This window comes from Pleuronectes platessa, chromosome 23, assembly GCF_947347685.1.
Source record: "Pleuronectes platessa chromosome 23, fPlePla1.1, whole genome shotgun sequence".
Classification (NCBI taxonomy): Eukaryota; Metazoa; Chordata; class Actinopteri; order Pleuronectiformes; family Pleuronectidae; genus Pleuronectes; species Pleuronectes platessa.
The window spans coordinates 5,942,372-5,965,035 of NC_070648.1; the positions used below are offsets into that span (position 1 = coordinate 5,942,372).

General features: G+C 44.3%; 1 protein-coding gene across 1 annotated transcript; it reads right to left on the minus strand.

Annotated features, from left to right (window-relative positions):
• Positions 1 to 59: 59 nt before the first annotated feature.
• LOC128430602 (mucin-17) lies at positions 60 to 22,094 on the minus strand. The gene is made up of 14 exons (XM_053416706.1): positions 21,979 to 22,094; positions 20,365 to 20,421; positions 17,394 to 20,077; positions 17,205 to 17,266; positions 15,284 to 17,117; positions 15,095 to 15,156; positions 12,886 to 15,007; positions 12,697 to 12,758; positions 9,177 to 12,609; positions 8,965 to 9,026; positions 4,455 to 8,877; positions 4,265 to 4,326; positions 142 to 4,175; positions 60 to 94 (listed from the first exon to the last, which is right to left on the minus strand). The coding sequence occupies exons 2-14, from the start codon at positions 20,405 to 20,407 to the stop codon at positions 60 to 62; spliced, it is 18,918 nt and encodes a 6,305-aa protein (XP_053272681.1). The 5' UTR covers positions 20,408 to 20,421; positions 21,979 to 22,094.
• Positions 22,095 to 22,664: the final 570 nt, after the last annotated feature.

Genomic DNA, 22,664 nt, shown 5'->3' on the forward strand with positions numbered 1-22,664 from the left:
CAACCGTAGTTGGTGCAGCAGTAATTGGTGCAGCTGTTGTCGGTGCAGCGGTAGTTGAATCAGCTGTTGAATGTGCAGCAGTAGTTGGTGCAGCTGTAGATGGTGCAGCAGTAGTTGGTGCAGCGGTAGTTGGTGCAGCGGTTGTAGGTGCAGCGGTAGTTGGTGCAGCAGTTGTTGGTGAAGCGGTTGTAGATGCAGCGGTAGTTGGTGCAGCGGTTGTAGGTGCAGCGGTAGTTGGTGCAGCGGTATTTGGTGCAGCGGTAGTAGGTGCAGCGGTAGTTGGTTCAGCAGTAGTTGGTGCTGCAGTAGTAGGTGCAGCAGTAGTTGGTGCAGCGGTAGTAGGTGCAGCGGTAGTAGATGCAGCTGTAGTTTGTGCAGCAGTAGTTGGTGCAGCGGTTGTAGGTGCAGTGGTAGTTGATGGAGCGGTAGTCGGTAGAGCTGTAGTTGCTGCAGCGGTAGTTGGTGAAGTGGTTGTAGGTGCAGGGGTAGTTGGTGAAGCGGTTGTTGGTGCAACCGTAGTTGGTGCAGCAGTAATTGGTGCAGCTGTTGTAGGTGCAGTGGTAGTTGGTTCAGCGGTTGTAGGTGCAGCGGTAGTTGATGCAGCTGTTGAAGGTACAGCAGTAGTAGGGGCAGCGGTTGTAGCTGCAGCCATTGTTGGTGCAGCGGTAGTTGATGCAGCTGTTGTAGGTGCAGCGGTAGTTGGTGCAGCTGTTGTAGGTGCAGCGGTAGTACGGGCAACGGTAGTCGCTGCAGCAGTAGTAAGTGCTGCAGTAGTAGGTGTAGCAGTAGTTGGTGTAGCGGTAGTAGGTACAGCAGAAGTTGGTGTAGCTGTAGTTGGTGCAGCAGAAGTTGCTGCAGCAGTAGTTGGTGCTGCAGTAGTAGGTGTAGCAGTAGTCGGTGCAGCGGTAGTAGGTGCAGCGGTAGTTGGTGCAGCGGTTGTGAGTTCAGCGGTAGTAGGTGCAGCGGTAGTTGGTGTAGCGGTAGTAGGTACAGCAGAAGTTGGTATAGCTGTAGTTGGTGCAGCGGTAGTAGGTACAGCAGAAGTTGGTGCAGCTGTTGTAGGTGCAGCGGTAGTTGGTGCAGCAGTAGTTGGTGCTGCATTAGTAGGTGCTGCAGTAGTAGGTAAAGCAGTAGTTGGTGCAGCGGTAGTAGGTGCAGCGGTAGTTGCAGCGGTTGAAGTTGCAGCAGTAGTAGGCGCAGCGGTAGTTGGTGAAGCGGTTGTAGGTGCAACCGTAGTTGGTGCAGCAGTAATTGGTGCAGCTGTTGTAGGTGCAGCGGTAGTTAAAGCAGTAGTTGGTGCAGCGGTAGTAGGTGTAGCGGTAGTTGCAGCGGTTGTAGTTGCAGCAGTAGTAGGCGCAGCGGTAGTTGGTGAAGCGGTTGTAGGTGCAACCGTAGTTGGTGCAGCAGTAATTGGTGCAGCTGTTGTAGGTGCAGCGGTAGTTGAATCAGCTGTTGAATGTGCAGCAGTAGTTGGTGCAGCTGTAGATGGTGCAGCAGTAGTTGGTGCAGCGGTTGTAGGTGCAGCAGTAGTTGGTGCAGCGGTAGTTGGGGCAGCGGTTGTAGGTGCAGCAGTAGTTGATGCAGCTGTTGAAGGTGCAGCATTAGTAGGGGCAGGGGTTGTAGCTGCAGCCATTGTTGGTGCAGCGGTAGTTGATGCACCTGTTGTAGGTGCAGCGGTAGTTGGTGCAGCTGTTGCAGGTGCAGCGGTAGTAGGGGCAGCGGCTGTATGTGCAGCGGTAGTAGGGGCAGCGGTTGTAGCTGCAGCCATTGTTGGTGCAGCGGTAGTTGATCCAGCTGTTGTAGGTGCAGCGGTAATTGGTGCAGTTGTTGCAGGTGCAGCGGTTGTAGGTGCAGCGGTAGAAGAAGCAGCTGTAGTTTGTGCAGCAGTAGTTGGTGCAGCGGTTGTAGGTGCAGCGGTAGATGATGCAGCTGTAGTTGGTGCAGCAGTTGTTGGTGCAGCGGTTGTAGATGCAGCGCTTGTTGGTGCAGCGGTAGTTGGTGCAGCAGTAGTTGGTGCAGCGGTTGTAGGTGCAGCGGTAGTTGGTGCAACGGTAGTTGGTGCAGCTGTAGTTGGGGCAGCTGTAGTTGGTACAGCAGTAGTTGGTGCTGCAGTAGTTGGTGCAGCGGTAGTAGGAATAGCGGTAGTAAGTTCAGCGGTAGTTGGTGCAGCGGTAGTAGGAGCAGCGGTAGTTGGTGCAGCGGTAGTTGGTGCAACGGTAGTTGGTGCAGCTGTAGTTGGGGCAGCTGTAGTTGGTACAGCAGTAGTTGGTGCTGCAGTAGTTGGTGCAGCGGTAGTAGGAATAGCGGTAATAAGTTCAGCGGTAGTTGGTGCAGCGGTAGTAGGAGCAGCGGTAGTTGGTGCAGCAGTTGTAGGTGCAGCGGTAGTAGGTGCAGCGGTAGTTGGTGCAGCGGTTGTAGGTGCAGCGGTAGTAGGTGCAGCGGTAGTTGGTGCAGAAGTTGTAGGTGCAGCGGTAGTAGGTGCAGCGGTAGTTGGTGCAGCGGTTGTAGGTGCAGCGGTAGATTGTGCAGCGGTAGTTGGTGCAGAAGTTGTAGGTGCAGCTGTAGTTGGTGCAGCAGTTGTTGGTGCAGCGGTTGTAGATGCAGCGCTTGTTGGTGCAGCGGTAGTTGGTGCACCGGTAGTTGATGCAGCGATTGTAGGTGCAGCTGTAGTAGGTGCAGCGGTAGTTGGTGCAGAAGTTGTAGGTGCAGCTGTAGTTGGTGCAGCAGTTGTTGGTGCAGCGGTAGTTGGTGCAGCAGTAGTTGGTGCAGCGGTTGTAGGTGCAGCGGTAGTTGGTGCAATGGTAGTTGGTACAGCAGTAGTTGGTGCTGCAGTAGTTGGTGCAGCGGTAGTAGGAATAGCGGTAGTAAGTTCAGCGGTAGTTGGTGCAGCGGTAGTAGGAGCAGCGGTAGTTGGTGCAGCGGTAGTTGGTGCAACGGTAGTTGGTGCAGCTGTAGTTGGGGCAGCTGTAGTTGGTACAGCAGTAGTTGGTACTGCAGTAGTTGGTGCAGCGGTAGTAGGAATAGCGGTAGTAAGTTCAGCGGTAGCTGGTGCAGCGGTAGTAGGAGCAGCGGTAGTTGGTGCAGCAGTTGTAGGTGCAACGGTAGTAGGTGCAGCGGTAGTTGGTGCAGCGGTTGTAGGTGCAGTGGTAGTAGGTGCAGCGGTAGTTGGTGCAGAAGTTGTAGGTGCAGCAGTAGTTGGTGCAGCAGTTGTTGTTGCAGCGGTTGTAGATGTAGTGCTTGTTGGTGCAGCTGTAGTTGGTGCAGCTGTAGTTGGTGCAGCAGTTGTTGGTGCAGCGGTTGTAGGTGCAGCAGTAGTTGGTGCAGCGGTTGTAAGTGCAGCGGTAGTTGATGCAGCTGTTGCAGGTGCAGCGGTAGTAGGGGCAGCGGTTGTAGGTGCAGAGGTAGTAGATAAAGCTGTAGTTTGTGCAGCAGTAGTTGGTGCAGCGGTTGTAGGTGCAGCGGTAGTTGGTGCAGCGGTTATAGGTGCAGCGGTAGTTGGTGCAGCTGTAGTTGTTACAGCAGAAGTAGGGGCAGTGGTTGGAGCTGCAGCCGTTGTTGGTGCAGCGGTAGTTGAAGCAGCTGTTGTAGGTGCAGCGGTAGTTGGTGCAGCTGTTGCAGGTGCAGCGGTTGTAGGTGCAGCGGTAGTAGATACAGCTGTAGTTTGTGCAGCAGTAGTTGGTGCAGCGGTTGTAGGTGCAACGGTAGTTGGTGCAGTGGTTGTAGGTGCAGCGGTAGTTGGTGCAACGGTCGTAGGTGCAGTGGTAGTTGGTGCAGCTGTAGTTGTTACAGCAGAAGTTGATACAGCTGTTGTAGGTGCAGCGGTAGTTGGTGCAGCAGTAGTTGGTGCTGCAGTTGTAGGTGCAGCATTAGTTGGTGCAGCGGTAGTATGTGCAGCGGTAGTTGGTGCGGCGGTAGTTGATGCAGCAGTAGTTGGTGCAGCGGTTGTAGGTACAGCCGTAGTTGTAGTTATTGTTGGGGGAGGTGTTGTTGTTGGTGTTGGAGTTGGACTTGTAGTTGTAGTTGTACCTTCGCCATCCACGGTGACCGAGCTGCCTTCAATGTCGAAGCCAGTGACTGAAGAAGTGGCATTTAGCAAAACGTTTGCAATCGCAGTGTTGTTTGGAGCAGATGTGCCGTTGAAGGTGAGGACACAATCATTGATGATTGATCCATTTCTGCAGCAGAGGAGAAACAAGTTGATGTTGAATGAAATGTCAGATTTAGCCTGCAATCCAGAAAATGTAATAATAAGTGAACAAATTACCTGAATTTCACCACTTTGAAGGAAACGAAGTAGGGGAATTCATTTTTGTACCTCGGTTCGAGCTGCAGGAACAGAAAATACAAGGTATTTAAAGAAACTTGTTTAATGCTATTTCACTTGAATAAGAAATACTGAAATAGAAAACACAATAATGTGAAGCCACCGGTTTGATTCATGAAAAGAGGCCTACCTGATTTTTTATGTTAGCAGCTCTTCCTTTAAAACCAGTAGTTGATGGATCCAACAAGTCGCTTGTGAATATGTACAGAAGAGACCTGAAAATCACTTGCTTTGTTGTGATGGCGGGGGTTGTTGGTACTGAAGTTGTAGTTGTTGTTAGGGTAGGGGTTGTAGTTGTTGTTGGGGTTGGGGTAGGTATTGTTGTTGTTGTCGGGGTTGGTGTTGTAGTTGTTGTCGGGGTTGGTGGTGTATTTGGTGTTGTTGTTGTCGGGGTTGCTGTTGTAGTTGTTGTTGGAGTTGTTGTAGGGGAAGGTGTTGCAGTTGTTGTTGGAGTTGGTGTAGTTGTCGGGGTTGGTGTTGTAGTTGTTGTTGTTGTCGGGGTTGTAGTTGTTGTTGTAGTTGTTGTTGGTGGTGTTATAGTTGTTGTTGGAGTTGTTGTAAGGGAAGGTGTTGTTGTTGTAGTTGGTGTTGTTGGTGTTGTAGTTGTTGTCGCGGTTGGTGTAGTTGTTGGTGTTATAGTTGTTGTTGGAGTTGTTGTAGGGGAAGGTGTTGTAGTTGTTGTTGGAGTTGGTGTTGTTATTGGGGTTGGTGTTATAGTTGTTGTTGGAGTCGGTGTTGGTGTTGTTGTTGGTATTGTAGTTGTTGTTGGAGTTGTTGTTGTTGTAGGGGAAGGTGTTGTAGTTGTTGTTGGAGTTGGTGTTGTTGTTGTTGGGCTTGGTGTCGTAGTTGTTGTCGCGGTTGGTGTTGTTGTTAGTCTTATAGTTGTTGTTGGAGTTGTTGTAGGGGAAGGTGTTGTAGTTGTTGTTGGAGATGGTGTTGTAGTTGTTGTTGGGGTTGGTGTTGTAGTTGGTTTTGTTGTCGGGGCTGGTGTTTTAGTTGTTGTTGCAGTTGGTGTTGTTGTTGGTGTTGTAGTTGTTATTGAAGTTGTTGTTATAGTTGTTGTTGGAGTCGGTGTTGGTGTTGTTGTTGGTATTGTAATTGTTGTTGGAGTTGTTGTAGGGGAAGGTGTTGTAGTTGTTGTTGGAGTTGGTGTTGTTGTTGTTGTCGGGCTTGGTGTCGTAGTTGTTGTCGCGGTTGGTGTTGTTGTTGGTCTTATAGTTGTTGTTGGAGTTGTTGTAGGGGAAGGTGTTGTAGTTGCTTTTGTTGTCGGGGATGGTGTTGTAGTTGTTGTTGCAGTTGGTGTTGTTGTTGGTGTTGTAGTTGTTATTGAAGTTGTTGTTGTTGTCGGGGTTAGTGTTGTTGTTGGTGTTATAGTTGTTGTTGGAGTTGTTGTAGGGGAAGGTGTTGTAGTTGTTGTTGGACTTGGTGTTGTAGTTGGAATTGGGGTTGGTGTTATAGTTGTTGTTGGAGTCGGTGTTGGTGTTGTTGTTGGTATTGTAGATGTTGTTGGTGTTGGTGTAGTAGTTGTCGAAGGGATCGGTGTTGTAGTTGTTGAAGGGGTTGGTGTTATAGTTGTTGTTATAGTTGTTGTTGGAGTTGGTGTTGTAGTTGTTGTTGGGGTTGGTGTTGTAGTTGGTGTTGTTGTCAGGGTTGCAGTTGTAGTTGTTGTTGGAGTTGTAGTTGAGGTAGGGGAAGGTGTTGTTGTAGTTGGTGTTGTAGTTGTAGGGGTTGGTATTGTTGTTGTTGTCGGGGTTGGTGTTGTAGTTGGTGTTGTTATTGTCGGGGTTGGTGTTGTAGTTGTTGTTGGAGTTGTTGTAGGGGAAGGTGTCGTAGTTGTTGTTGGGGTTGGTGTTGTAGTTGTTGTTATAGTTGTTGTTGGATTTGGTGTTGTTGTTGGGGTTGGTGTTGTAGTTGGTGTTGTTGTCGGGGTTGGTGTTGTAGTTGTTGCAGTTGTAGTTGTTGTTGGAGTTGTAGTTGTTGTAGGGGAAGGTGTTGTTGGAGTTGGTGTTGTAGTTGTAGGGGTTGGTATTGTTGTTGTTGTTGTCGGGGTTGGTGTTGTAGTTGTTGTCGGGGTTGGTGTTGTAGTTGGTGTTGTAGTTGTTGCTGGAGTTGTTGTAGGGGAAGGTGTTGTAGTTGTTGTTGGAGTTGTTGTTGCAGTTGGTGTTGTTGTTGGTGTTGTAGTTGTTATTGGAGTTGTTGATGTTGTCAGGGTTGTAGTTGTTGTCGCGGTTGGTGTTGTTGTTGGTGTTATAGTTGTTGTTGCAGTTGGTATTGTAGTTGTTTTTGGAGTTGTTGTAGGGGAAGGTGTTGTAGTTGTTGTTGTTGTCGGGGTTGGTGTTGTAGTTGTTGTTGCAGTTGGTGTTGTAGTTGTTATTGGAGTTGTTGTTGTTGTAGGGGTTGTAGTTGTTGTCGCGGTTGTTGTTGTTGTTGGTGTTATAGTTGTTGTTGGAGTTGTTGTAGGGGAAGGTGTTGTAGTTGTTGTTGGAGTTGTTGTAGGGGAAGGTGTTGTAGTTGTTGTTGTAGTTGGTGTTGTTGTCGGGGTTGGTGTTGTAGTTGTTGTTGCAGTTGGTGTTGGTGTTGTAGTTGTTATTGGAGTTGTTGTTGTTGTACTGGTTGTAGTTGTTGTCGCGGTCGGTGTTGTTGTTGTTGGAGGTGTTGTAGGGGAAGGTGTTGTAGTTGTTGTTGGAGTTGGTGTTGTAGTTGTTGTTGGGGTTGGTGTTATAGTTGTTGTTTGAGTCGTTGTTGGTGTTGTTGGATTTGTAGTTGTTGTTGGTATTGTAGTTGTTGTTGTTGTAGGGGAAGGTGTTGTAGTTGTTGTTGGGGTTGGTGTTGTAGTTGGTGTTGTTGTCGGGCTTGGTGTTGTAGTTGTTGTCGCGGTTGTTGTTGTAGTTGGTGTTGTTGTCGGGGTTGGTGTTGTAGTTGTTGTTGCAGTTGGTGTTGGAGTTGTTGTTGTTGTAGGGGAAGGTGTTGTAGTTGTTGATGGAGTTGGTGTTGTTGTCGTTGTCGCAGTAGGTGCTGTTGTCGTTGTCGCAGTTGGTGTTGTTGGTGTTGTTGTTGGAGTTGTTGTTGTAGGGGAAGGTGTTGGAGTTGTTGTTGTAGGGGAAGGTGTTGTAGTTGTTGTTTGAGTTGGTGTTGTAGTTGTTGTTGGGGTTGGTGTTGTAGTTGGTGTTGTTGTTGTTGATGGAGTTGGTGTTGTTGTCGTTGTCGCGGTTGGTGTTGTTGTCGGGGTTGGTGTTGTAGTTGTTGTTGCAGTTGGTGTTGGAGTTGTTGTTGTTGTTGTTGTAGGGGAAGATGTTGTAGTTGTTGATGGAGTTGTTGTTGTAGGGGAAGGTGTTGTAGTTGTTGTTGGAGTTGGTGTTGTAGTTGTTGTTGGGGTTGGTGTTATAGTTGTTGTTTGAGTCGTTGTTGGTGTTGTTGGATTTGTAGTTGTTGTTGGTATTGTAGTTGTTGTTGTTGTAGGGGAAGGTGTTGTAGTTGTTGTTGGGGTTGGTGTTGTAGTTGGTGTTGTTGTCGGGCTTGGTGTTGTAGTTGTTGTCGCGGTTGTTGTTGTAGTTGGTGTTGTTGTCGGGGTTGGTGTTGTAGTTGTTGTTGCAGTTGGTGTTGGAGTTGTTGTTGTTGTAGGGGAAGGTGTTGTAGTTGTTGATGGAGTTGGTGTTGTCGTTGTCGCAGTTGGTGTTGTTGTCGTTGTCGCAGTTGGTGTTGTTGGTGTTGTTGTTGGAGTTGTTGTTGTAGGGGAAGGTGTTGGAGTTGTTGTTGTAGGGGAAGGTGTTGTAGTTGTTGTTTGAGTTGGTGTTGTAGTTGTTGTTGGGGTTGGTGTTGTAGTTGGTGTTGTTGTTGTTGATGGAGTTGGTGTTGTTGTCGTTGTCGCGGTTGGTGTTGTAGTTGGTGTTGTTGTCGGGGTTGGTGTTGTAGTTGTTGTTGCAGTTGGTGTTGGAGTTGTTGTTGTTGTTGTTGTAGGGGAAGGTGTTGTAGTTGTTGATGGAGTTGTTGTTGTTGTCGCAGTTGGTGTTGTTGTCATTGTCGCAGTTGGTGTTGTTGGTGTTGTAGATGTTGTTGGAGTTGTTGTTGTAGGGGAAGGTGTTGTAGTTGTTGTTGGAGTTGTTGTTGTAGGGGAAGGTGTTGTAGTTGTTGTTGGAGTTGTTGTAGGGGAAGGTGTTGTAGATGTTGTTGGAGTTGGTGTTGTAGTTGTTGTTGGTGTTGGTGTTGTAGTTGGTGTTGTTGTCGGGGTTGGTGTTGTAGTTGTTGTTGCAGTTGCAGTTGGTGTTGGAGTTGTTGTTGTTGTAGGGGAAGGTGTTGCAGTTGTTGATGGAGTTGGTGTTGTTGTCGTTGTCGCAGTTGGTGTTGTTGGTGTTGTTGTTGGAGTTGTTGTTGGTGTTAGAGTTGGACTTGTAGTTGTGGTTGTACCTATGCCATCCACGGTCACGGAGCTGCCTTCAATGTCGAAGCCAGTGACTGAGGAAGTTGCATTGAGCAAAACGTCTGAAATCGCAGTGTTGTTAGGAGAAGATGTGCCATTGAAGGTGAGGTCAAAAACATTGACGATTGATCCATTTCTGCACAACGAGAAAAAAATTAATGTTGAATGAAATGTCAGATTTAGGCTGCAATCCTGAAAATGTAACAATATGTGATCAAATTACCTGAATTTCACCACTTCAAAGGAAAACAAGTAGGGGAATTCATTTTTGTACCGAGGTTCAAGCTGCAGAAACAGAAATCGACATGCTAAAAAATGAACTTGTGCTCGATGTACTTTCACTTCATATTATTTTGGCTACTTGATTAAAAAAAATATTGAAATAGAAAACACAATAATGTAAAGGTACAGGTGTTATTTTGAGAAGAGGCTTACCTGACTCTTTATGTTAGCAGCTCTTCCTTTAAAAGCAGTAGATGATGTATTCAACAAGTCGGTTGTGAATGTTTGCAGAACAGATCTGAACACCACTTGCTTTGTTGTGATGGCAGGGGTTGTTGGTACTGCAGTTGTAGGTGTTGTTGGGTTTGTTGTAGTTGTAGTCTCCGTCGGGGTTGTTGTATGAGTTGTAGTTGTTGTCGGGGTTGGTGTTGTAGTTGTTGTTTGAGTTGTTTGGGTTGGAATGGTTGTTGTTGTAGTTGTTGTAGGGGTCGGTGTTGTTGGAGTTGGAGTGGTTGTTGGTGTTGTTGGAGTTGGTGTTGTAGTTGTTATTGGGGTTAGTGTTGTACCTGTTGTTGGGGTTGTAGTTGTGGTGGGTGTCGGAGTCGTTGTTGTAGTTGTGACTGTAGTTGTTGATGGGGTTGGTGTTGTAGTCGTTGTTGGTGTTGTAGTTGTTGTTGGTGTAGTAGTTGTTGTTGGGATTGTAGTTGTTGTTAGGGTTGGTGTTGTAGTTGTTGTTTGGGTTGGTGTCGTTGTTGTTGTAGGGGTTGTAGTTGTTGTCGCGGTTGGTGTTGTTGTTGTTGGAGTTGTTGTAGGGGAAGGTGTTGTAGTTGTTGTTGGAGTTGGTGTTGTAGTTGTTGTTGGGGTGGGTGTTATAGTTGTTGTTTGAGTCGTTGTTGGTGTTGTTGGATTTGTAGTTGTTGTTGGTATTGTGGTTGTTGTTGGAGTTGTTGTTGTTGTAGGGGAAGGTGTTGTAGTTGTTGTTGGGGTTGGTGTTGTAGTTGGTGTTGTTGTTGGGCTTGGTGTTGTAGTTGTTGTCGCGGTTGGTGTTGTAGTTGGTGTTGTTGTCGGGGTTGGTGTTGTAGTTGTTGTTGCAGTTGGTGTTGGAGTTGTTGTTGTTGTAGGGGAAGGTGTTGTAGTTGTTGTTGGAGTTGGTGTTGTTGTCGTTGTCGCAGTTGGTGTTGTTGTCGTTGTCGCAGTTGGTGTTGTAGTTGCTGTTGGAGTTGTTGTTGTAGGGGAAGATGTTGTAGTTGTTGTTGGAGTTGTTGTTGTAGGGGAAGGTGTTGTAGTTGTTATTTGAGTTGGTGTTGTAGTTGTTGTTGGGGTTGGTGTTGTAGTTGGTGTTGTTGTTGTTGTTGGAGTTGGTGTTGTTGTCGTTGTCGCGGTTGGTGTTGTAGTTGGTGTTGTTGTCGGGGTTGGTGTTGTAGTTGTTGTTGCAGTTGGTGTTGGAGTTGTTGTTGTTGTAGGGGTCGGTGTTGTTGGAGTTGGAGTGGTTGTTGGTGTTGTTGGAGTTGGTGTTGTAGTTGTTATTGGGGTTAGTGTTGTACCTGTTGTTGGGGTTGTAGTTGTGGTGGATGTCGGAGTCGTTGTTGTAGTTGTGACTGTAGTTGTTGATGGGGTTGGTGTTGTAGTCGTTGTTGGTGTTGTAGTTGTTGCTGGGGTTGGTGTAGTAGTTGTTGTTGGGATTGTAGTTGTTGTTAGGGTTGGTGTTGTAGTTGTTGTTGGGGTTGTTGTCGTTGTTGTTGTAGGGGTTGTAGTTGTTGTCGCGGTTGGTGTTGTTGTTGTTGGAGTTGTTGTAGGGGAAGGTGTTGTAGTTGTTGTTGGAGTTGGTGTTGTAGTTGTTGGGGTGGGTGTTATAGTTGTTGTTTGAGTCGTTGTTGGTGTTGTTGGATTTGTAGTTGTTGTTGGTATTGTGGTTGTTGTTGGAGTTGTTGTTGTTGTAGGGGAAGGTGTTGTAGTTGTTGTTGGGGTTGGTGTTGTAGTTGGTGTTGTTGTTGGGCTTGGTGTTGTAGTTGTTGTCGCGGTTGGTGTTGTAGTTGGTGTTGTTGTCGGGGTTGGTGTTGTAGTTGTTGTTGCAGTTGGTGTTGGAGTTGTTGTTGTTGTAGGGGAAGGTGTTGTAGTTGTTGATGGAGTTGGTGTTGTAGTCGTTGTCGCAGTTGGTGTTGTAGTTGCTGTTGGAGTTGTTGTTGTAGGGGAAGATGTTGTAGTTGTTGTTGGAGTTGTTGTTGTAGGGGAAGGTGTTGTAGTTGTTATTTGAGTTGGTGTTGTAGTTGTTGTTGGGGTTGGTGTTGTAGTTGGTGTTGTTGTTGTTGATGGAGTTGGTGTTGTTGTCGTTGTCGCGGTTGGTGTTGTAGTTGGTGTTGTTGTCGGGGTTGGTGTTGTAGTTGTTGTTGCAGTTGGTGTTGGAGTTGTTGTTGTTGTAGGGGAAGGTGTTGTAGTTGTTGATGGAGTTGGTGTTGTTGTCGTTGTCGCAGTTGGTGTTGTTGTCGTTGTCGCAGTTGGTGTTGTAGTTGTTGTTGGAGTTGTTGTTGTAGGGGAAGGTGTTGTAGTTGTTGTTGGAGTTGTTGTTGTAGGGGAAGGTGTTGTAGTTGTTGTTGGAGTTGTTGTAGGGGAAGGTGTAGATGTTGTTGGAGTTGGTGTTGTAGTTGTTGTTGGTGTTGTAGTTGGTGTTGTTGTCGGGGTTGGTGTTGTAGTTGTTGTTGCAGTTGGTGTTGGAGTTGTTGTTGTTGTAGGGGAAGGTGTTGCAGTTGTTGATGGAGTTGGTGTTGTTGTCGTTGTCGCAGTTGGTGTTGTTGGTGTTGTTGTTGGAGTTGTTGTTGTAGGGGAAGGTGTTGTAGTTGCTGTTGGAGATGGTGTTGTAGTTGTTGTTGGGGTTGGTGTTGAAGTTGGTGTTGTTGTTGATGGAGTTGGTGTTGTTGTCGTTGTCGCGGTTGGTGTTGTTGTTAGTGTTGTAGTTGTTGTGTGAGTTGTTGTTGAAGAGGAAGGGTTTATAGTTGTTGTTAGTGTTGAAGTTGGTATTGTAGTTGTTGTTGTTGTTGTTGTAGGGGAAGGTGTTGTAGTTGTTGTTGGAGTTGGTGTTGTTATTGTTGTTGTTGGGCTTGGTGTTGTAGTTGTTGTCGCGGTTGGTGTTGTTGTTTGTGTTATAGTTGTTGTTGGAGTTGTTGTAGGGGAAGGTGTTGTAGATGTTGTTGGAGTTGGTGTTGTAGTTGTTGTTGGGGTTAGTGTTGTAGTTGGTGTTGTAATTGTTGTTGGATATGTTGTAGGGGAAGGTGTTGTAGTTGTTGTTGGAGTTGGTGTTGTAGTTGTTGTTGGGGTTGGTGTTGTAGTTGGTGTTGTTGTCGGGGCTGGTGTTGTAGTTGTTGTTGCAGTTGGTGTTGTAGTTGTGGTTGGAGTTGTTGTTGTTGTAGGGGAAGGTGTTGTAGTTGTTGTTGGGGTAGGTGTTGTGGTTTGTGTAGGTGTTGTTGTTGGTGTTAGAGTTGGACTTGTAGTTGTGGTTGTACCTATGCCATCCACGGTCACGGAGCTGCCTTCAATGTCGAAGCCAGTGACTGATGAAGTTGCATTGAGCAAAACGTCTGAAATTGCAGTGTTGTTAGGACCAGATGTGTCGTTGAAGGTAAGGTCCAGAACATTGACGATTGATCCATTTCTGCAGGAGGAGAAGAAAATTTATGTTGAATGAAATGTCAGATTAAGTCTGCAATCCTGAAAATGTAACAATATGTGAACTGATTACCTGAATTCCTTCACTTCCAAGAAAGAGAAGAAAGAGAATGTGTTTCTGTATAGAGGTTCAAGCTGCAGAAACAGAAAACACATGGTATTAAAAAAAAATCAACTTGTTTTATGCTCTATGTACTTTCAGTTGACATTATTTTGACACAATAATTTGAAGCCACAGGTTTCATTTTGAGAAGAGGCTTACCTGACTCTTTATGTTAGCAGCTCTTCCTTTAAAAGCAGCAGATGATGTATTCAACAAGTCGGTTGTGAATGTTTTTAGAACAGACCTGAACACCACTCGCTTTTTTGTGATGGCAGGGGTTGTTGGTACTGCAGTTGTAGTTGTTGTTGGGGTTGATGTAGTTGTAGTTGGCTTCGGGGTTGATGTTGTAGTTGTTGCTGGAGTTGGTGTTGTAGTTGTAGGGGATGATGTTGTAGTGGTTGTCGGGGTAGGTGTTGTAGTTGTTGTTGGTGTTGTAGTTGTTGTTGGGATAGGTGTTGTAGTTGTTGTTGTAGTTGTTGTAGGGGTCGGTGTTGTTGGGGTTGGAGTGGTTGTTGGTGTTGTTGGATTTGGTGTTGTAGTTGTTATTTGAGTCGGTGTTGTTAATGCAGTTGGGGTTGTAGTTGTTGTTGGGGTTGGTGTGGTAGTTGTTGAAGGGGACGGTGTTGTAGTTGTTGGGGTAGGAGTTGTTGTGGGTGTCGGAATCGTTGTTGTAGTTGCAGTTGCAGTTGTTGATGGTGTTGGTGTTGTAGTCGTTGTTGGTGTTGCAGTTGTTGTTGGGATAGTTGTTGTAGTTGTTGTAGTTGTAGTTGTTGTCGGGGTCGTAGTTGTTGGGGTTGGAGTGGTTGATGGTGTGGTTGGAGTTGGTGTTGTAGTTGTTACTGGGGTCGGTGTTGTTGATGCAGTTGGGGTTGTAGTTGTTGTTGGGGTTGGTGTGGTAGTTGTTGAAGGGGTCGGTGTTGTAGTTGTTGTTGGGGTTGTAGTTGCTGTGTGTGTCGGAGTCGTTGTTGTAGTTGCAGTTGTAGTGGTTGATGGGGTTGATGTGGTGGTCATTGTTGGTGTTGTAGTTGTAGTTGTTGAAGGGGTTGGTGTAGTAGTTGTTGGGATTGTAGTTGTTGTGAGGGTAGGTGTAGTAGTTGTTGAAAGGGTCGGTGTTGTAGTTGTTGTTGGGTTTGGAGTTGTTGTGGGTGTTGGAGTCGTTGTTGGAGTTGCGGTTGTAGTTGTTGATGGGGTTGATGTAGTTGTAGTTGGCGTCGGGGTTGATGTTGGAGTTGTTGCTGGAGTTGGTGTTGTAGTTGTAGGGGATGATGTTGTAGTGGTTGTTGGGGTAGGTGTTGTAGTTGTTGTTGGTGTTGTAGTTGTTGTTGGGATAGGTGTTGTAGTTGTAGGTGTTGTAGGGGTCGGTGTTGTTGGGGTCGGAGTGGTTGTTGGTGTTGTTGGAGTTGATGTTGTAGTTGTTATTGGGGTCGGTGTTGTTGATGCAGTTAGGGTTGTAGTTGTTGTTGGGGTTGGTGTGGTAGTTGTTGAAGGGGTCGGTGTTGTAGTTGTTGTTGGGGTTGGAGTTGTTGTGGCTGTCAGAGTTATTGTAGTTGCAGTTGTAGTTGTTGATGGGGTTGGTGTTGTAGTCGTTGTTGGTGTTGTAGTTGTTGTTGGGGTTGGTGTAGTAGTTGTTGTTGGGATTGTAGTTGTTGTTAGGGTTGGTGTAGTAGTTGTTGAAGGGGTCGGTGTTGTAGTTGTTGTTGGGTTTGGAGTTGTTGTGGGTGTCGGAGTTGTTGTTGGAGTTGCGGTTGTAGTTGTTGATGGGGCTGGTGTTGTAGTTGTTGTTGGTGTTGTAGTTGTTATTGGGGTTGGAGTAGGTGCTGTAGTTGTTGAAGGGGTTTGTGTTGTAGTTGTTGTTGGAGTTGGTGTTGCATTAGTTGTAGTTGGTGTTGTTGTTGTTGTTGTTGTAGGGGTTGGTGTTTGAGTCGTTGTGGGGTTTGTTGGAGTAGTAGTTGAAGGGGTTGTTGTTGTAGCTGTAGTTGTTGTCGGGGTAGGTGTTCTAGTTGTTGTTGTAGATGGTGTTGTTGTCCGGGTTGGTGCTGTAGTTGTTGTTGTATTTGTAGTTGTTGTAGGGGTCGGTGTTGTAGTTGTTGTTTGGGAAGGTGTTGTTGTTGGACTTGTAGTTGTAGTTGTACCTGTGCCATCCACGGTGACGGAGCTGCCATCAATGTCGAAGCCAGTGACTGATGAAGTTGCATTGAGCAAAACGTCTGAAATTGCAGTGTTGTTAGGACCAGATGTGTCGTTGAAGGTAAGGTCCAGAACATTGACGATTGATCCATTTCTGCAGGAGGAGAAGAAAATTTATGTTGAATGAAATGTCAGATTAAGTCTGCAATCCTGAAAATGTAACAATATGTGAACAGATTACCTGAATTCCTTCACTTCCAAGAAAGAGAAGAAAGAGAATTTGTTTCTGTATAGAGGTTCAAGCTGCAGAAGCAGAAAACACATGGTATTAAAAAAAAATCAACTTGTTTTATGCTCTATGTACTTTCAGTTGACATTATTTTGACACAATAATGTGAAGCCACAGGTTTCATTTTGAGAAGAGGCTTACCTGACTCTTTATGTTAGCAGCTCTTCCTTTAAAAGCAGCAGATGATGTATTCAACAAGTCGGTTGTGAATGTTTTTAGAACAGACCTGAACACCACTCGCTTTTTTGTGATGGCAGGGGTTGTTGGTACTGCAGTTGTAGTTGTTGTTGGGGTTGATGTAGTTGTAGTTGGCGTCGGGGTTGATGTTGTAGTTGTTGCTGGAGTTGGTGTTGTAGTTGTAGGGGATGATGTTGTAGTGGTTGTTGGGGTAGGTGTTGTAGTTGTTGTTGGTGTTGTAGTTGTTGTTGGGATAGGTGTTGTAGTTGTTGTTGTAGTTGTTGTAGGGGTCGGTGTTGTTGGGGTTGGAGTGGTTGTTGGTGTTGTTGGATTTGGTGTTGTAGTTGTTATTTGAGTCGGTGTTGTTAATGCAGTTGGGGTTGTTGTTGGGGTTGGTGTGGTAGTTGTTGAAGGGGATGGTGTTGTAGTTGTTGTTGGGGTAGGAGTTGTTGTGGTTGTCGGAATCGTTGTTGTAGTTGCAGTTGTAGTTGTTGATGGGGTTGGTGTTGTAGTCGTTGTTGGTGTTGCAGTTGTTGTTGGGATAGGTGTTGTTGTAGTTGTAGTTGTTGTAGGGGTCGTAGTTGTTGGGGTTGGAGTGGTTGATGGTGTGGTTGGAGTTGGGTTTGTAGTTGTTACTGGGGTCGGTGTTGTTGATGCAGTTGGGGTTGTAGTTGTTGTTGGGGTTGGTGTGGTAGTTGTTGAAGGGGTCGGTGTTGTAGTTGTTGTTGGGGTTGTAGTTGTTGTGTGTGTCGGAGTCGTTGTTGTAGTTGCAGTTGTAGTGGTTGATGGGGTTGATGTGGTGGTCGTTGTTGTTGTTGTAGTTGTAGTTGTTGAAGGGGTTGGTGTAGTAGTTGTTGGGATTGTAGTTGTTGTGAGGGTAGGTGTAGTAGTTGTTGAAAGGGTCGGTGTTGTAGTTGTTGTTGGGTTTGGAGTTGTTGTGGGTGTTGGAGTCGTTGTTGGAGTTGCGGTTGTAGTTGTTGATGGGGTTGATGTAGTTGTAGTTGGCATCGGGGTTGATGTTGGAGTTGTTGCTGGAGTTGGTGTTGTAGTTGTAGGGGATGATGTTGTAGTGGTTGTTGGGGTAGGTGTTGTAGTTGTTGGTGTTGTAGTTGTTGTTGGGATAGGTGTTGTAGTTGTAGGTGTTGTAGGGGTCGGTGTTGTTGGGGTTGGAGTGGTTGTTAGTGTTGGTGGAGTTGATGTTGTAGTTGTTATTGGGGTCGGTGTTGTTGATGCAGTTAGGGTTGTAGTTGTTGTTGGGGTTGGTGTGGTAGTTGTTGAAGGGGTCAGTGTTGTAGTTGTTGTTGGGGTTGGAGTTGTTGTGGCTGTCGGAGTTGTTGTAGTTGCAGTTGTAGTTGTTGATGGGGTTGGTGTTGTAGTCGTTGTTGGTGTTGTAGTTGTTGTTGGGGTTGGTGTAGTAGTTGTTGGGATTGTAGTTGTTGTTAGGGTTGGTGTAGTAGTTGTTGAAGGGGTCGGTGTTGTAGTTGTTGTTGGGGTTGGAGTAGGTGCTGTAGTCGTTGTGGGGTTTGTTGTAGTAGTAGTTGAAGGGGTTGGTGCTGTAGTTGTTGTTGTATTTGTAGTTGTTGTAGGGGTCGGTGTTGTAGTTGTTGTTTGGGAAGGTGTTGTTGTTGGACTTGTAGTTGTAGTTGTACCTGTGCCATCAACGGTGACGGAGCTGCTATCAATGTCGAAGCCAGTGACTGATGAAGTTGCATTGAGCAAAACGTCTGAAATTTCAGTGTTGTTAGGACCAGATGTGTCGTTGAAGGTAAGGTCCAGAACATTGACGATTGATCCATTTCTGCAGGAGGAGAAGAAAATTTATGTTGAATGAAATGTCAGATTAAGTCTGCAATCCTGAAAATGTAACAATATGTGAACAGATTACCTGAATTCCTTCACTTCCAAGAAAGAGAAGAAAGAGAATTTGTTTCTGTATAGAGGTTCAAGCTGCAGAAACAGAAAACACATGGTATTAAAAAAAAATCAACTTGTTTTATGCTCTATGTACTTTCAGTTGACATTATATTGACACAATAATTTGAAGCCACAGGTTTCATTTTGAGAAGAGGCTTACCTGACTCTTTATGTTGGCAGCTCTTCCTTTAAAAGCAGCAGATGATGTATTCAACAAGTCGGTTGTGAATGTTTTTAGAACAGACCTGAACACCACCTGCTTTTTTGTGATGGCAGGGGTTGTTGGTACTGCAGTTGTAGTTGTTGTTGGGGTTGATGTAGTTGTAGTTGGCGTCGGGGTTGATGTTGGAGTTGTTGCTGGAGTTGGTGTTGTAGTTGTAGGGGATGATGTTGTCGTGGTTGTTGGGGTAGGTGTTGTAGTTGTTGTTGGTGTTGTAGTTGTTGTTGGGATAGGTGTTGTAGTTGTTGTAGGGGTTGGTGTTGTTGGGGTTGGAGTGGTTGTTGGTGTTGTTGGAGTTGATGTTGTAGTTGTTATTGGGGTCGGTGTTGTTGATGCAGTTGGCGTTGTAGTTGTTGTTGGGGTTGGTAAGGTAGTTGTTGAAGGGGTCGGTGTTGTAGTTGTTGTTGGGGTTGGAGTTGTTGTGGGTGTCGGAGTTGTTGTTGTAGTTGCAGTTGTAGTTGTTGATGGGGTTGGTGTTGTAGTCGTTGTTGGTGTTGTAGTTGTTGTTGGGGTTGGTGTAGTAGTTGTTGTTGGGATTGTAGTTGTTGTGGGTGTCGGAGTCGTTGTTGGAGTTGCGGTTGTAGTTGTTGATGGGGCTTGTGTTGTAGTCGTTGTTGGTGTTGTTGTTGTTATTGGGGTTGGTGTAGTAGTTGTTGGGATTGTAGTTGTTGTAAGTGTCTTAGTAGTAGTTGTTGTTGTAATTGTTGTTGTAGTGGTAGGGTTTGGTGTTGTAGTTGTTGGAGTTGGTGTTGTTGTTGTTGTATTGGTTGGTGTTGGAGTTGTTGTGGGGGTTGTTGTAGTAGTCGTTGAATGGGTTGGTGTTGTAGTTGGATTTGTTATTGGGGTAGATGTTGTAGTTGTTGTTGGGGTTGGTGTAGTAGTTGTTGTTGGGATTGTAGTTGTTGTTAGGGTTGGTGTAGTAGTTGTTGAAGGGGTCGGTGTTGTAGTTGTTGTTGGGGTTGTAGTTGTTGTGGGTGTCAGAGTCGTTGTTGGAGTTGTGGTTGTAGTTGTTGATGGGGTTGGTGTTGTTGTTGTTACTAGAGTTGGTGTTGTAGTTGTTGTTGGAGTTGGTGTTGTAGTTGTTGTCTGAGCTGGTGTTGTAGTTCTAGGGGTTGGTGTTATAGTTGTTGTAGGGGTTGGTGTTGTAGTTGTAATTGTTGTTGGGGTAGTTGTTGAAGGGGTCGGTGTTGTAGTTGTTGTTGGGGTTGGAGTTGTTGTGGGTGACGGAGTCGTTGTTGTAGTTGCAGTTGTAGTTGTTGATGGGGTTTGTGTTGTAGTCGTTGTTGGTGTTGTAGTTGTTGTTTGGGTTGGTGTAGTAGTTGTTGTTGGGATTATAGTTGTTGTTAGGGTTGGTGTAGTAGTTGTTGAAGGGGTCGGTGTTGTAGTTGTTGTTGGGTTTGGAGTTGTTGTGGGTGTCTGAGTCGTTGTTGGAGTTGCGGTTGTAGTTGTTGATGGGGCTGGTGTTGTAGTCGTTGTTGGTGTTGTAGTTGTTATTGGGGCTGGTGTAGTAGTTGTTGTTGGGATTGTAGTTGTTGTTAGGGTCTGTGTAGTAGTTGTTGTTGGAATTGTTGTTGTAGTGGTAGGGGTTGGTGTTGTAGTTGTTGTTGGGTTTGGAGTTGTTGTGGGTGTCGGAGTCGTTGCTGGAGTTGCGGTTGTAGTTGTTGATGGGGCTGGTGTTGTAGTTGTTGTTGGTGTTGGTGTTGTAGTCGTTGTTGGTGTTGTAGTTGTTGTTGAGGTTGGTGTAGTAGTTGTTGTTGGGATTGTAGTTGTTGTTAGGGTTGGTGTAGTAGTTGTTGAAGGGGTCGGTGTTGTAGTTGTTGTTGGGTTTGGAGTTGTTGTGGGTGTCGGAGTCGTTGCTGGAGTTGCGGTTGTAGTTGTTGATGGGGCTGGTGTTGTAGTTGTTGTTGGTGTTGTAGTTGTTATTGGGGCTGGTGTAGTAGTTGTTGTTGGGATTGTAGTTGTTGTTAGGGTTGGTGTAGTAGTTGTTGAAGGGGTCGGTGTTGTAGTTATTGTTGGGGTTGTAGTTGTTGTGGGTGTCAGAGTCGTTGTTGGAGTTGTGGTTGTAGTTGTTGCTGGGGTTGGTGTAGTAGTTGTTGAAGGGGTCGGTGTTGTAGTTGTTGTCTGAGCTGGTGTTGTAGTTGTAGGGGTTGGTGTTGTAGTTGTAATTGTTGTTGGGGTAGGTGTTATAGTTGTTGTTGTTGTTGAGGTTGATGTTGCAGTTGTTGTTGGAGTTGGTGTGGTTATTGGGGTAGGGGATGTTGTTGGAGTTGGGGTTGCCGCAGTTGTATTTGTTGTTGCTGCATTTGTACTTGTTGTTGCCGCAGTTGTAGGTGTTGTTGGTGCAGTTGTATCTGTTGTTGGTGCAGTTGTAGCTGTTGGTGCTGTAGTTGTAGATGGTGTTGCTGCAGTCGTAGCTGTTGTTGCTGCAGTTGTAGTTGTTGCTGCAGTTGTAGCTGTTGGTGCTGTAGTTGTAGATGGTGTTGCTGCAGTCGTAGCTGTTGTTGCTGCAGTTGTAGTTGTTGCTGCAGTTGTAGCTGTTGGTGCTGTAGTTGTAGATGGTGTTGCTGCAGTTGTAGCTGTGGTGTTATCTGCTTGGCTTGTTGTTTGAATAGATCCGTAAATAACTAAAATAAAAAAGATTTTTGCTTAACTTGCGAACAAATGAATTAACTTACTAAATAAACTGTGGTAAATGACTGTGTTATAAGTGTTCACCTAAACATTTTTTTGTGAATAATCACATTATATTCCTTATATGTTAATGTCATTTAGTCTTTTCTTGTGCAAAATATTAGTTGAAGTTTCTACCAATTTCTCTGACTAAAGTCACATTGTATTGATCATCACAGACTTTATTTTTATTTAATTATAGACATTTTCAAGTCAATCAGTTCAAGCCTATTTATCTTACCTGTTAGAATCAGGAAAACCGATTTGATCTTGCTGGTCCCCATCCTGTCAATACAATCTGCAAAATCAAACAAGATAGATGCAGATTGTGAAGTGAATCTGTTCCATAGTTGGTTCAATTGATCCTCAGAGATGTATTACCTTGTCTCTGATGATGCAGTTGTTAAACAATGACATAAATGTTTCATAATTACACTTTCTCTGTGGTCAAGTTATTAGTCATAACCCTTAAATTACGTTTGTTTCCTATTGCCACATGAGTTTCTTGAGACTTGACTAAGTGATGAGAACTTTATCTCATCGTCATGATCAATACCTTCTTGCACAACCTGTTTCACACAATCTATCAGGCATTGTCTGTACTCTTGGGGTCTGTCTGTGCACTGTACGTAGGGAGAGTCCAGGACTTTATAGGGGCTTTGAGCCGAATTGGATGTTGTGGACACCACCACCTACCTCACCTGCTATAAATCGAATATATCCATCATCAATTTACACAGATGTAGCTATATTGTCCTGAGTTTAGCATTAGCTCTCATGATTAGAATCTCAAAAACCACAATACAGACCACAATGACAAAATCTGAATTTAACTTATAATAATTTCATTCTTCATATTTCTTATTCTATCTTGTTTAATTTACTCTTTCATTTGAGACAATATCTGAGTGCATTGGTTTCTGAACTTAATAATCATTTAATATGCTTATATACGTTGTAAAGGACTTTTAGGCTGCAATTAATTTGTTGAAAAGGTTAAATGCTAAATAAATAAAGTTTAATTGATTGACATTAAAGTACTTTGAACTATTTACCAAGTCTAGAAAAGCACGATAGAATTGAGACCATTCAAACGAATTACAAATATAGTATTCAATCAACCCACTGATAAAACATTGGAGAAAACAATGAATCTACAAGGGATTAATAGTTATTTTTTAAAGACATGTTGAAGAGTTTTCTGAAATGTAAGTTTTGATCCTTTCAGATTCACATTGAAATTCCGTCAGTTGCCTTCCTCATGTTTTTGTTGCTCTGGATATTGGTGAATATCTCATAAACCACACACAACAGACAAACTACAAAAAGGTTTATGGCCAGATTCTTTAAATTCCAGACTATTTGCTATCTTCGTCACAAAAAGATGTGATAAAAACGTAATGAAATCAAACGTTTATTTTTCAAAAACTGTCATTCTCTCACATCGAGTGATTTAGATAATCTTTAATCTAAAGATTGAGAACTAATGTTGTGCTCATTTTAAACTAAAATCCGGCCTGACTAACAAACTCTCTTCACATCTATTGATTTAGATAATCTGCACAATTTTCAAAAGTGATAATGAGTCTTTTACTTCACTTTATTCTCGCAAACGATTTCACTTATTGCTATTTGAATATACCAATACAAAATAAATACTACTTAATATTAAGTAGAGCTTCAAATTGAACAGGTCATATAAGAAGGTGATGATCTAGGTGATCAGTAATTGTCACTTTAAATCTGAGAAAATATTTGTTATTTTACTTGTTGCAAAGACAGACAGACAGACACACACACACATACACACGCTAACACTTAAATACACCAAAGTGTCCATATTGATTGTACTCACCTTAAAGGCAATGAAGAAAAGTTATTATTTATTTCTCTGGTGTAGCTGTTCTTAAAGTCTTACAGTGCTCAGTTCACTTCACATATGATGAACTGCTAACCTGTCTCCCTCTGTGGCATTCCACATTTATTGAGGCCTTTATATATTGCAATGAGCTACAGGCTAATGACGTGGGTCATTATGTCGTGACAGCTACATCTGTCAAATTCTTTGCGTAACATTACGGTTTACTCCCTTCTTTTGTTCGTTCCTCAGAACAAATACTTGTATATTTCTTCATGGGAATGAAGCTCTACCAGTTTGACAGTATGACGGGCTGAAGAGATCGACTGTGTAAGGACACGGATTAGTGTTGAATGTCTTGATTAAAAGGTTGTTGTAAATAACCCTAGAATTAAATCGACAATTATATAATATAATAAAACCCCAAAATTATATACCAGCAATTATATAGCATGTTACATTCAAGGTTAACGTTTTAAGAATAAATTAATATGAGATACTACATACTGTAGGTAGATAATATTGACTCATAGTTTACAATGAAATATCAAAGCATGTACATGTTTGATGTTAAGGTCATTGTTAAAAAATGTATTGAATAAAATAGTTAAAAATAAAAGAAACACAAATATGCACTCTTAAACACATTTAAATTCAGTTCAGTTCACATAATAAACTGTAAA